The sequence below is a fragment of the Mya arenaria genome, chromosome 4 (assembly GCF_026914265.1).
Source record: "Mya arenaria isolate MELC-2E11 chromosome 4, ASM2691426v1".
In the NCBI taxonomy this organism is placed as follows: domain Eukaryota; kingdom Metazoa; phylum Mollusca; class Bivalvia; order Myida; family Myidae; genus Mya; species Mya arenaria.
In genome coordinates this window covers 45,789,514-45,802,107 of record NC_069125.1, presented here as the reverse complement: position 1 = coordinate 45,802,107, position 12,594 = coordinate 45,789,514, and the positions used below count along the sequence as shown (strand labels likewise).

At 36.4% G+C, this 12,594-nt stretch overlaps 1 protein-coding gene across 1 annotated transcript in view; it reads left to right on the top strand.

The window, feature by feature from the left end:
* Window positions 1-2,683: 2,683 nt before the first annotated feature.
* The window catches only part of LOC128231349 (putative transporter SVOPL), a 45,825-nt gene continuing 35,914 nt past the window's right edge, over window positions 2,684-12,594 (top strand). Inside the window, exons 1-5 of the mRNA XM_052944033.1 lie at window positions 2,684-2,769; window positions 4,418-4,528; window positions 5,797-5,969; window positions 8,933-9,031; window positions 9,756-9,827. Coding sequence (XP_052799993.1) covers window positions 4,462-4,528; window positions 5,797-5,969; window positions 8,933-9,031; window positions 9,756-9,827 — 411 coding nt within the window. The 5' untranslated portion in view covers window positions 2,684-2,769; window positions 4,418-4,461. The remainder of the gene's footprint in view (window positions 2,770-4,417; window positions 4,529-5,796; window positions 5,970-8,932; window positions 9,032-9,755; window positions 9,828-12,594) is intronic.

Genomic DNA, 12,594 nt, shown 5'->3' with positions numbered 1-12,594 from the left:
ATATATGAGTAAATAAAACGTCCGTGCAACATGGACTAAAAAGGGGTGTTCTCAGAAGCGTTGAATCGCGTGAGTTGTATTGATCGTCTGCTTGCGAGATGTTAGAGGGAAAAATACGAAATATATTGTATAAATTACCTCGTGTAACATTAAAACCTTAAAATCTTGGGCTGTCTTATAAACACATTAAAGGCATGAAATCGGAATATTTTACAAAACAGTTGTTTATTATGAATACGTGTTCGATTCCAAATTTAAAAAATAGAACCCCAACAAGCGCGTAGCTAAGGCCAATTTGGGATAACGCAGATCGTTGCCTACCCCCTTCACACTCTAACCCCTTCGGGTTTTATATCAAATTCGGGCGTTTTGGTATGACAAACACTTCGACCTTTCAAAATTTCATTACGCAACTGCGTATTTGTGTACAGGCAGCTACGCCTGCCCAAGTAGACTCGACTGCACGAGTTGCAGATCGAAATTTTATACGAGGTATTTTTAAAAAAATGTAACAATTATTTTAAAGCTCCACTGTCAATTTGTACGACTGTTATTAAGATGACTGATTATTGTTTCGTCTCCGCATGTGGTTCACGTTTAAGACGTGCTTTTAGTTGTTTTGATGTTCATGTTCTCTCCCAGTACGGTATTTTAAAGATAAATTTAAAGGCAACAGTGAATGCCATTTTAATCGCTTTTTTATGATGCAGCATAGTCTTGTGTTTTTTCGAGGTAAAAAGGTCGAGGAGTGCGAACGTGTTGGTGCCGCTTTGAGCGTTGTGGTCATCGTGTAATGAATTGTCATTGAATTTTCAAGTTAACCCATTCATTTAAAATCAGATCAAATAAGCAAAACATCCTGAAAAAATATCTGAGCTTGATTAATCCGGTCCCAAATAAAGGTTCGTAAACCAAGCTAAAAAACAACAACCATGTAGCCTACGAGTTTGGGGACGAGTTATCAAATACCCATTTTAATGTGTCATAAGGATTGTGATGACGAAATGAAATATACATTTTTTGCATCTTGATGCTTCTTTTTTCTTTTAAATCAGTTTCTACAATAACTTTATTTATTTTTCGTTCATAAACTATATTAAAGGTTGTTTTCTATCAAACATATAAGTTTTATTTTACAATAATATTGTTGGCTGGTCCATTTTGATCACACGACTCTTCATGATCGTACAACATTGAATCATATTCAGTACTGATGTCGCGTTTCTACACGACGTCGATACGCGACGTCAATACTATAATAGGGTTATAAGTAGTGCATTTTGATCGGCAAAAATCCACGAGAGTCGAATACGACATTCTGGATCAAAGCGCAGTACCGATGACACTTTTATTATATACATTACAGGTAAGATCACTTAAAAGTCGCATGTTGTCATAATAAATGTTATTTTAACGACGCACTTTTTTTGTTTTATGGCGTCATTTTAACATCGCGCATCAATACTTTTTATAACGTGACGTCATAAGAGTGGAATACGGCCGTATTGCACTGGAGTGGGATACGGACTTCCGTATTTTGCGATATGTATTGCGTGTGGATTTATGATGGGTATGTAATAAATGATTATATGTCGATAGTCAGGGATTCTAATGGAATAGATGAAGGATTCAACTTCAGTGATTCCAAATTTCAATTTTTATAATGCATTTATTTGATATGGAAAATATTCTAAATTCAACTTTATCATAATTTAATTTTACCTAATTTGGTCCACACTTTAAGATTTTTTCTCAAATTTGAAAAGTGGGGACATTCAGGTGGTAATCGTCACCTATAAAAGTTTTACAATGGATTTCGTCACCTTTCAAAGTTTTACAATGGGTTAGTTTTTGTTCTCTAATGGGACACCATACATACATAATATGAGGATGAGCATATTATACTATTAAATTATCATGAGGAAGAGAAGTTCTATATTTTTACGGATTATATTTATTTAATTTGTTATAGTAAGATATTTTTATCACATCTTTTTCAAACTGCTGTACTAATAATAAACACATCTTTCCAAATTTCTGTGTAACTTACAGTTTTTCGGTAACACGCTGTTACATGATGTAAGCGATAATCAAATTTCATACAGTTTGCCTGATCTTATAAAATTTATTAGAAAATATAATAGTTTAAAAATTGGCTGTTCATCTAAACTTGTTTTAAAAATCATGGTTTTGCTTATCGTAGTATGAACAATCTGTTATATTGACAACTTAATTGAGATTTGCATAAACTTGCATATATTTCTCCTGCTTCTTTGACAATTCTAGTTGGAAGAATTCCAGTCTACACATAATCAATTACGTTTGGAGTTTATGCGCGTATGTTCAAAGTTCTAAAAGTTTACCTTTTCCAATAAGATCAAGGTTTCTACCTTCATAGTTCACATTCGTACAAATGTATAGGCTTGACTAATATTAAAATCTAATTTGCATATCAATTCGAAGGTATATATTATACTTCATAAGCTTTGATAAAATTATACTTGGCTTTTGTAACTTGGTTTACGCTTTGTTTCATGGCAGAAACAACTTTTACAATCTACATATACTACTATTACTACTATGATGATGATGATGATGATGATGATTGGCATGGGGGTAAAAATATTCGCGTCCCCGATTCTCTAGCCACTGCTAATAGTAGTATGTTACCGTGACGGTGAATGTTTTGAGACGATCCCTTGCCACAGTTCCAAGCGTCTGTCTGATGGCTTGTGTGGCGAATAGTAAACATGTTGACAGATTTCTGAGGTAACAAACATAACATTTCATTTCAATATCTATACATATTATGCTCTATTACTTTGAGCTGCACTCCGTAATTACACTTGTAAATATCTTTTTTTTTATCAAAATTTATCAAATTACCTCCCACAAAACATCTTAAGTGCGTCTATTTGCAGATGACACTGCAGTATGTCACTTACCTCAGTCAGTCTTATGCCCTACAAAATGATCTTACTTAAGACGCTAGAAAAGTGGGAGTTTGACTGGGATATGGAATTCAATCCCTCCAAGTGTCAAGTTTTCCACGTCTCAAGAAGAAAACATCCTATCCCCTCACAATACAATCTACACAATACACACCTAGAATCTGTCACCTCAGCAAAATACCTCGGAGTAGATATTTCAAATGATCTATCGTGGGACACCCAGATTTGGTCAACAAAAAAGGCAAAAACTCTAGGTTTCCTTCGCAGGAACATAAAGGTCAACTCCATACCCCTTAAGTTCATGGCATACCAGACCCTTATTGTCAGTCCCAGCTGGAATATAGCTCCGAAGTCTGGTCCCCTTACGCTCACTCCCTTTATATTTGTATTTTGGCCTGAATTCTTTTAACTTCTATTAACAATCTTTGTGGCTTGACGCGCACAAAAATGTCTACATCCCTGTAAAGGGTTCGACAGCACAGGAAGATAGATAGATAGATAAAATTGCTTACTTTTTATATTTATATAAACCTTTCACAGTCTTTCACAGTCTTGTTACATGGATTATCCGTCAAACAGATACTGTCCTTGTCACAATGCTTGGTTTTGCTGGAATTGTTCAGCTAATGAGTCTAAACAAACAAATCACAACCGGTTTTGGTGTGAAACTGGCAAAAAGGGTATCTGACCAAGGTCTATTTAGTCCTGTTCCTAAATATGGTCTTTGGTGATTTTAGTATATTATGGCAGCTCGACACAGGGATACATAAGTAATGTCAACATAATACAAATTCAAGTATCACTGAAGGCTCATTATTGTAGATACCCTTCCAGTGCACATCTTATTTAAATATCAGAAAGAGCATTCATGTCAGAAAAAACACCTTATAACTTCAAAAATCCAATTTTTATGGTTACTGTTCAATATTAATGACTTTGTCTACAAGGTTTCAAAATTATAAATAATGGTCGTCTTTCTCCGATGCATGTACAAAAGTTGTTGCAAGACTGGAGTAAAATGAATAATTGATCGACCATGGAACCTGTAATTGCTACAGTACACAACAGAATATCTTGGTCAGGGTTGTTAACCAGCCATTGAGCCTCAGACACTCAAGAGTTCTGACCCTTGAATTGGCAAAAACTGGTGTGCACACTCTAAATTCTCTGAGTTTGTCTTAGTGTACAACCACTAATAACCAAACTTGGTGTCCTACAAATAGAATGGGTATACTTTGCAAGAGTTGGCACTCTTGTTTTATAAAGCTATACAGATTCTAACAAAGGAAAATAATTAATCATAATCATAAATAGAAAATCATAATTATAATCATAATTGCTCTCTGACTTTTCAAGGAAGGCTATAGAAGTAAATTTATTGTCATATTTGTATTCAAAATAAAATGATATTAAAATATATAATTTGTCTATCTTTGACTTGATCAGTTATACTTAACATCTTACAGCCCCTACACACAACTGATTGCCATAGATTAAAGAAACATCGCACATGAAAATGGCCAAACATCGAGTGCGCTACACCAAGCTCGACACTGATCCTGTTGACTTCAAAGATGGTGAGTGACTTTTTTATTTCAAAATTTATTTTAAAAAATCAAATTTATTTTGTCTTCTTTTTTTCACACAAATTTTACTGGTTAAAACATCCCGAGAGTGGCTCCAAAGCTGTGACTTGAATTGTTGCAAACAAAATGCAGCAATTTTAGTTGTTAATTTTTTAACAGTGTGTATTGTATCGCAGTTGTTTAAATTCTTGAAATATATAATTGTTAAAGGGCAGCATAAAGTAATCAGACTGTATATGTCATCACAGGGGTGTTTAAAGGGTGCGACTATTAGGTTAAGAGTTTGTTTGGTTATGTTTTTTATGGAAAAAACATATAAAAGTACACATTTTAGGGGATTATTTTAAGGATGGAAATAACTAGAGATGACAACGAGTTCCTTCATACTATACTTGAGTATTTGATTGATTGTCCGAGTACCTCAGCCTACTCAGAGTACTAATTCACTACTCGAGTATTGGAATAAAAAAATGTTTAAAATTCACCATATACATGATATTCAGACGACATATCGACTATGTAACAGAGCGATTCCTGATCAGAAGATTATCTGAGTACTCGTACCAATTTAAGTACTCGTTGCCATCCCTAGAAAAAACACTTATATGAAGAAATGTTGAAACGTCCGTCCGTCCTTATGTTCCAACAGTTTCCAGTCAATAACTGATGAATGTTATGGCAGAGGAAACTCTCACTTGGTATGTAGGTTGTTAATGACCAGCAGAGGACCCCTATTGGTTTTGAGGTCAGTGATTCAAAGGTGACCTCGAGCTGAAAATAAGTTTCCCAGTAATAACTGCAGAACACTTAGGCCCAGAGTCCTCAAACTTGGTAGGCAGGTTCGTATTGACCAGCAGAGAAACACGATTGATTTTGAGGTCAAGGTGACCTCGAGCTGAAAATCCAATTGATAACAGAAAAATGCTTAATCCCTGAGACGAGTTGACATCCACACCATATTGCAGTGACTTTGCAGTGGCTCAAATACTAATGGCTATCTGTCCAATGAGGCCTTTTGATGGCATTTGTCACTTTCCTGTGATAGCTCTTGTTTAATTAGTAGATTTAAAGCTCTTTCTCTACCAAAGATGTTTGGGAATGAAAATATGCAAATTCAATATTTTTTCCTTACCTTATAATCTCTTCAGTAGAAAAAAAGTGCCATTTTGCTACAGTTGCGAAAAGTCTAGCCATTATGGGGAATAGATTAAAATAACATCAGAATTATTTTTAATATTTAATACCTACAATGGTTTCAGATCTGGAGTCGGTGTCGTTGATGCGGGAGGATTCAGAGGAAGAAGTCTTGTACACTCAAGTTAATGGGCATGGGGCTGGGAAAGGGGCCACATTCACTGCTGAGGAGGGTGTGGAGTCCATCGGTTTTGGATTCTTCCAGATACGCCTTTACGTCATATGTGGGCTTTTCACTGTGAGTGGTAAATCGTGTGTTGATTTCCAGAAGGGTCTTATATGAACTAAGATTTTGGTTATACCTCTTATTATGTCCCCCTTCGAAGAAGAAGGGTATAGTGCTTTGCAGATGTCGGTCGGTCAGTCCGTCCGTCCGTCGGTAGACCAAAGCTTTTCCGAGTGATAACTTAATAATTCCTGGACGTATGGTCACCAAACTTAAAATGAAGGTTGGGCATGACCAGTAGATGTCCCCTATTGATTATAGGGTTCATCGAGTCAAAGGTCAAGGTCATAGTGACCTTTAATGGTAAAAGGATTTAAAAGCTTGTCCAAGTGATAACTCAACAATGCCTGCACCCATGGCCCTAAAACTTGACTTGGAGGTTGGGCCTGACCAGGAGATGACCCCTATTGATTTTGGGGGTCATTGGGCTAAAGGTCAAGGTCACAGTGACCTTGAATGACTAATCATTTTCTGGGAGGGGCATTAAATGGGAGTCAAGTGAGACAGTGCTATACACTGGTTCATGATAAAGACCCAGGTTTGAAGTAACCAGGGCTACATGCTGTCTGTGCACTATGCTCCAAAAACCTCAAATGACTTACAAATTGGAGCATTCGCTGAATGGGCAAGGCCCAAGTGTGAGTATAAATAAGCTTACACACCAAAAAGCAATCAAACAGCTATTAAACTATAAAACAAAGTTATTTATGTATGTGTTAGTTGATAGATTTCTAAAATTAACAATTTTTACTGTTTATACACTACTTTTAAACTGTGTATAGCTATAAGATTAAGCAGTTTTCCTATTTTTCTTTTCTTTTTTATGCCCATGAAGGTGGGCATATTAAAATCGCACCGTTTGTCCGTCCGTCCGTCCGTCCGTTCGTCCATCCGTCCGGCTCTGTAACTTTCCCTTGTATGGACAGATTTTAAAATAACTTGCCACATGTGTTCCACATACCAAGACAACGTGTGGCGTGCAAGACTCGTGTCCCTACCTCAAAGGTCAAGGTCACACTTAGTTTTTATTCACAATGGAGTGCTGCATATAAGGACATAGAGTGTAGGTTGTCGTGTCCGGGCTGTAACTTTCTCTTGTATGGACAGATTTTAAAATAACTTGCCACATGTGTACCACATACCAAGACGACGTGTCGCGTGCAAGACCCGTGTCCCTACCTCAAAGGTCAAGGTCACACTTAGTGTTTATTCACAATAGAGTGCTGCATATAAGCATAGAGTATAGGTTGTCGTGTCCGGGCTGTAACTTTCCCTCGTATGGACAGATTTTAAAATAACTTGCCACATGTGTTCCACATACCAAGACGACGTGTCGCGTGCAAGACCCGTGTCCCTACCTCAAAGGTCAAGGTCACACTTAGTGTTTATTCACAATGGAGTGCTGCATACAAGGACATAGGGTATAGGTTGTGGTGTCCGGGCTGTAACTTTCTCTTGTATGGTCAGATTTTAAAATAACTTGCCACATGTGTTCCACATACCAAGACGACGTGTCACCTGCAAGACCCGTGTCCCTACCTCAAAGGTCAAGGTCACACTTAGTGTTTATTCACAATGGAGTGCTGCATATAAGGACATAGAGTATAGGGTGTCGTGTCCGTGCTGTAACTTTCTCTTGTATGGTCAGATTTTAAAATAACTTGCCACATGCATTCCACATACCAAGACGACGTGTCGTGTGCAAGACCCGTGTCCCTACCTCAAAGGTCAAGGTCACACATAGTGTTTATTCACAATGGAGTGCTGCATATAAGGACATAGAGTATAGGTTGTCGTGTCCGGGCTGTAACTTTCCCTTGTATGGACAGATTTTAAAATAACTTGCCACATGTGTTCCATATACCAAGACGACGTGTCGCGTGCAAGACCCGTGTCCCTACCTCAAAGGTCAAGGTCACACTTAGTGTTTATTCACAATGGAGTGCTGCATACAAGGACATAGGGTATAGGTTGTCGTGTCCAGGCTGTAACTTTCCCTTGTATGGACAGATTTTAAAATAACTTGCTACATGTGTTCCACATACGAAGACGACGTGTCCTGTGCAAGACCCATGTCCCTACCTCTAAGGTGAAAGATACACTAAGTGTTTATTCACAAGGGAATTCTGAATATAAGGACATAACAGTGTAGGTTGTCAAGTATGGGTGGTATTTTTCTATGTTCAGAGGAAATTTAAAATAACTTGCCATATGTATTTGACACATAAATGCAAGATCAACTTTTCATGTACTGACCTTGTTCGTAGGTCAATGTCACATTCGGGGGCATTCGTCACATACTGTGACAGCTCTTGTTTGATTTGAAAAGCCAAAGATCTACTGACCAGAAAAAATAAGTATCAAATTGGCATTGCCTAACCAAGAATGGGCATACATGCATTTAAAGGCCATATAAATGTACATGAAAAATGCTTGGTTGCATATTTAGTATTTGATATTGTATTTTGTCCTGAAAGATGTGCGGGGCTAATTTCAAATTTAAGGCTCACTAAGTATAAACCAAACATTCATAGTTTATAAAACATTTATTAGTTTTTGTAACCTGCCATGTTATGAAAGCCTAGGGTAGTCCGTTTTAAAAAAGATGTCAGTATGTGTTCAAGAAACAAAGTGGTGGCTGATAGGATGTGTATCAAAGAATAAGTTGCATTTACAGAGGTTTCCTCCCATCTTAGGCTTGTCCCAGATCAAGACTAGATATTTTACCCACAAAAGACCCTGTGGTATGTCTGTAAGGGCATATGCATCTTAAAGAATAAATACTGTATATTGTTTTGTTAGATAAGATGCAGGCATGTTTTTATTTTATTTTTTGAGACCTGTTCAAATCATAACAGGCACAAGGGTTGTGTCAGAAGATTCATAAACTTTCTGCTGTCTCTTATTGTTCTGTTTTTTTTTCTCACTGTTTTTTTTCTCAAATGACATCCAGTATGTATGCGTTGTGTTTCTAGGCAGCTGATTCAATGGAGATGATGTTGTTAGCTGTGCTGTCACCGGTACTGCGGTGTGAGTGGCAGCTTGAACAGTTTCACGTCGCCTTTATCACCACTGTGAGTGTGTGACCAGTCTGGTTTACTCTGTTTTTTATTTGGTCAAGTTATCAGTTTGAAACACTTGTGCATTTTATTTTAACTTGTTCATAAATTAATACCCATTTAAGATTATAAGTATCTTTCATGGCTGAGAGTGTAAGATAGGTTCATCCCAACCCGACCGTAGGGTATTTTGCGGTAATGAGGTTTGCCAAGTTTCCATAGAACACCCTGCGTGAGGGTTGGAATGAACCTCAACAGTCAAGGTTACACTCATGGATCATTGGTCATATACTATTTATTGTCTTGGCTTGTGTGACATGACTGTCAACTTTCCAACCCTTCTATACAAAGTCATCAATCTTGCACAGAACTATATCATGATCGTGACATTGGCAGACTCAACATTGTTGGAATCTGGTCGACAAACATCAATTAAAATATAATTAAGTACACAAGTATCTGTCAGTACTATTATACTGAACATAATAAAGCAATGGAACTATAGGGACAAGCCCAGAAGCCTTAAATAGAATCAAGATTCTGTTTAAAGGTACAAGGATCCAGGCCAAAAAACAACAAACAAGCCGCACACGAAAAGGAACCAACAATTCACTGCTATGAAAATATGGACAAGAGTAATTGTTCTGGTAACCGCCATAACAAGAGCTCACTAGGGGGTTAAGACTGGTTTACATTATCACTTTCTTCTGAGCCCTTACAATACTTGTGTATGTTGCAGGTTGTGTTCATCGGGATGTGTATAATGGCTCCCATCTGGGGTTACATGGGGGACAAGTTTGGCCGGCAGAAGGTGAGTTTTTTTTTTGTTTTTTTTTATCAAGAAACAGATACATGTACATCTGATGAGGTTTTTTTAAGGTGGTTTTTTACCTGGTTTCAGTGAAATATATGTTATGATAATGAAACGAAGATGTAATTTGGTACAGTGATGAAATTTGGTAATTTACTGACATTTGTCAATATGTTTAGTGATGAAATTTGGTATATAGCAAGCTCATGTGAACCTTCATTGGATTGCATTTAGAGTTGGTAGGGTCAAGGTCAAGGTTGATGATTGCTGACATAAAGTTAAAAACAACCTCGCACATTTGTAGCTGGCAATATAATTAGTCTCACTGGTAACCTCCCTCCACTGTTATAATGTTTTTGGAGTTACTCATTTTGATTAAAGAATTCAAATATAGACCAAAAAATGGAGAATCTCACATTGGACTTTGAAGAAGTACAGTATTTTCTCGACTATAAGACGGGGAAATTTGGTCCTGATTTTGAACCTTAAGGTCTTATAGGCGAGTCTATAAGAATTTCATAAAGAATAGAGTCATTATCAGGAATATTCAACATAAGGTGTTCAACTGACTGATTTATTGTCTGTGGATGACACCCCAATAAAAGTGACACGATCACACCCATCGGATTAAGATGACCATAGATCTGCTTTGTTTCGCTACGATGAACACTCAGTATAACACATGTTATTGGTCCAAACACGTTGTTTTTCACAGGAGACATATTTTAATTGTTACCTTTAAAATAAAAATATTTTGACAGTTTTTTTGTTAAAAACGCATTGTTATTTTTTCTATGTCGTAAGTAAAACTTACTTTTTTCTTACTATAAGGCTTTGCATATATCATGCACATGCATGTAACTAGCAGATTTCAATACATATTTCATTAATTGTTACATTAATTTATCCGCAATCATCAATGGTTATTTATTACTCAAAATTTAAAACCCATCAACTGCAATCCAAACAAAAACTTGTGAAAATATAACTCATTAACACATGTAATGGAATTTGTTCTGTTTGTCGGCTGCAGATCAAACAGTACAATTTGTGACGTCACAGCACGAGCTGTGTAAAGATCAAAGATGCACTGCAATGGTTTGTATTTAAATAGGTCAATCAAATACCGTATGAACCCGCTTAAATCCCAAAATTGCGCCTAGGCTGGTTCAAACATACCATTCCATCGGAAAATAAAAATCAATAATCCCAAGCAAATGAATAAATTTAGTATTTGACTGTTAAGCTTGAACATTATCACAGACTTGGAGAATTTCAAGTGCTTGATTTGCTTTAAAAATCTACCCCGTCTTATAAACGAGTCAAGACAAAAACAACAGATTTCATGGGCAAAGTAGGGAGGTCGTCTTATAAGCGGATCGCCTTATAGTCGAGAAAATACGGTATGTACAACCATATATAAAGTTATTTTCCTTTTATTATGCTGACTTAGTGAAATTCTCTCTAATTTAGCAGAAATTAATTAAAATTTTGAATTCTAAATACATGTTATTAACTTGACAGCATTTTACAATTTCAAACACAATAAGTTCATTTCATTTTTGAATTCTTTCATTTTCTGTTTGGCAAATGCCAAATAAGGGAGGTAACATTCTCTTGTAATTTTTTAAAATAGATAAACTTATCTCCCTTGTTTTTTGTTTTTTGTATTAATGCATGTTGAAGAAAAAAGATATTTGAATGAAAGTTGAGCATTTCCTTGACCCTTAGAAATGAAATTTGATTCCTAATTTGTGCAAATTGTTTTGTTGTTGTGGTCTGAAATGATTTTAGATGAGAAATATACTGTTCAGACAATATGAACATTTGAATGCACTTAATTGAACAATTCTAGTAGAAAATCTGTTTGAACAACACAATTATGCTATCGGGTGAAGCAAAACCAGACATTTAAGTGCCACTTTCAGTGGAAAACTTGCCCACAAAATAAAATAAATGTGTTGACCTGGCATTTCAAATTACTCATTTATCTGATATTTGGCCGGAGGAAGGCTGGAAAGCTAAATATTTATGATTTCTTTTGAATCCTAGAAGCCTCCTCAACCGAGAATGATAGTGGCATAATTTGTCTGAGATGCAATTAAGAGGGAAATTGCATCAACTTAAATTTGTTATTCCAACTGATACATTATTATTGCACTATTTTCTCCAAAGACAAAACTGTATGCCAAAACAACCTGAGTGGATGGTCTAGAGACTAAAATATCACTTTTGGAATGGATGAATAATTTGTCACCTTAGTGCAAGAACTCAACATCTGGTTCTATTTCTATATGCAGTTTTTCAGTTATTGAACTAAGGTGACGAATTGCTTCATTATATTTTTTACCATTTTCTGTTCCTGACAGCACTCATGTGTGGTCAAAATCGGTACAGCCTGGCAAATTGTAGGGTTTTAGAAGCCCTGATTTCCATATCTATGGTGGTGAGGGCTAAAAAGAAATATCCTTGTACTGTCCGTCTGTCAATCCTTTGACATCGGGACAAGTCTACTTTTCTCAATAACTCCATTAGTTTTTGAGGTATTGTCTTCAAACTGGAATCACATATTGGCTGTGTTGTGGAGAAGTATTAGCTGTGTTGAGGAAAAGTATTAGCTGTGTTGAGGAGAAGTATTAGCTGTGTTGTGGAGAAGTATTAGCTGTGTTGTGGAGAAGTATTAGCTGTGTTGTGGAGAAGTATTAGCTGTGTTGTGGAGAAGTATTAGCTGTGTTGAGGAGAAGTATTAGCTGTGTTGTGGAGAAGT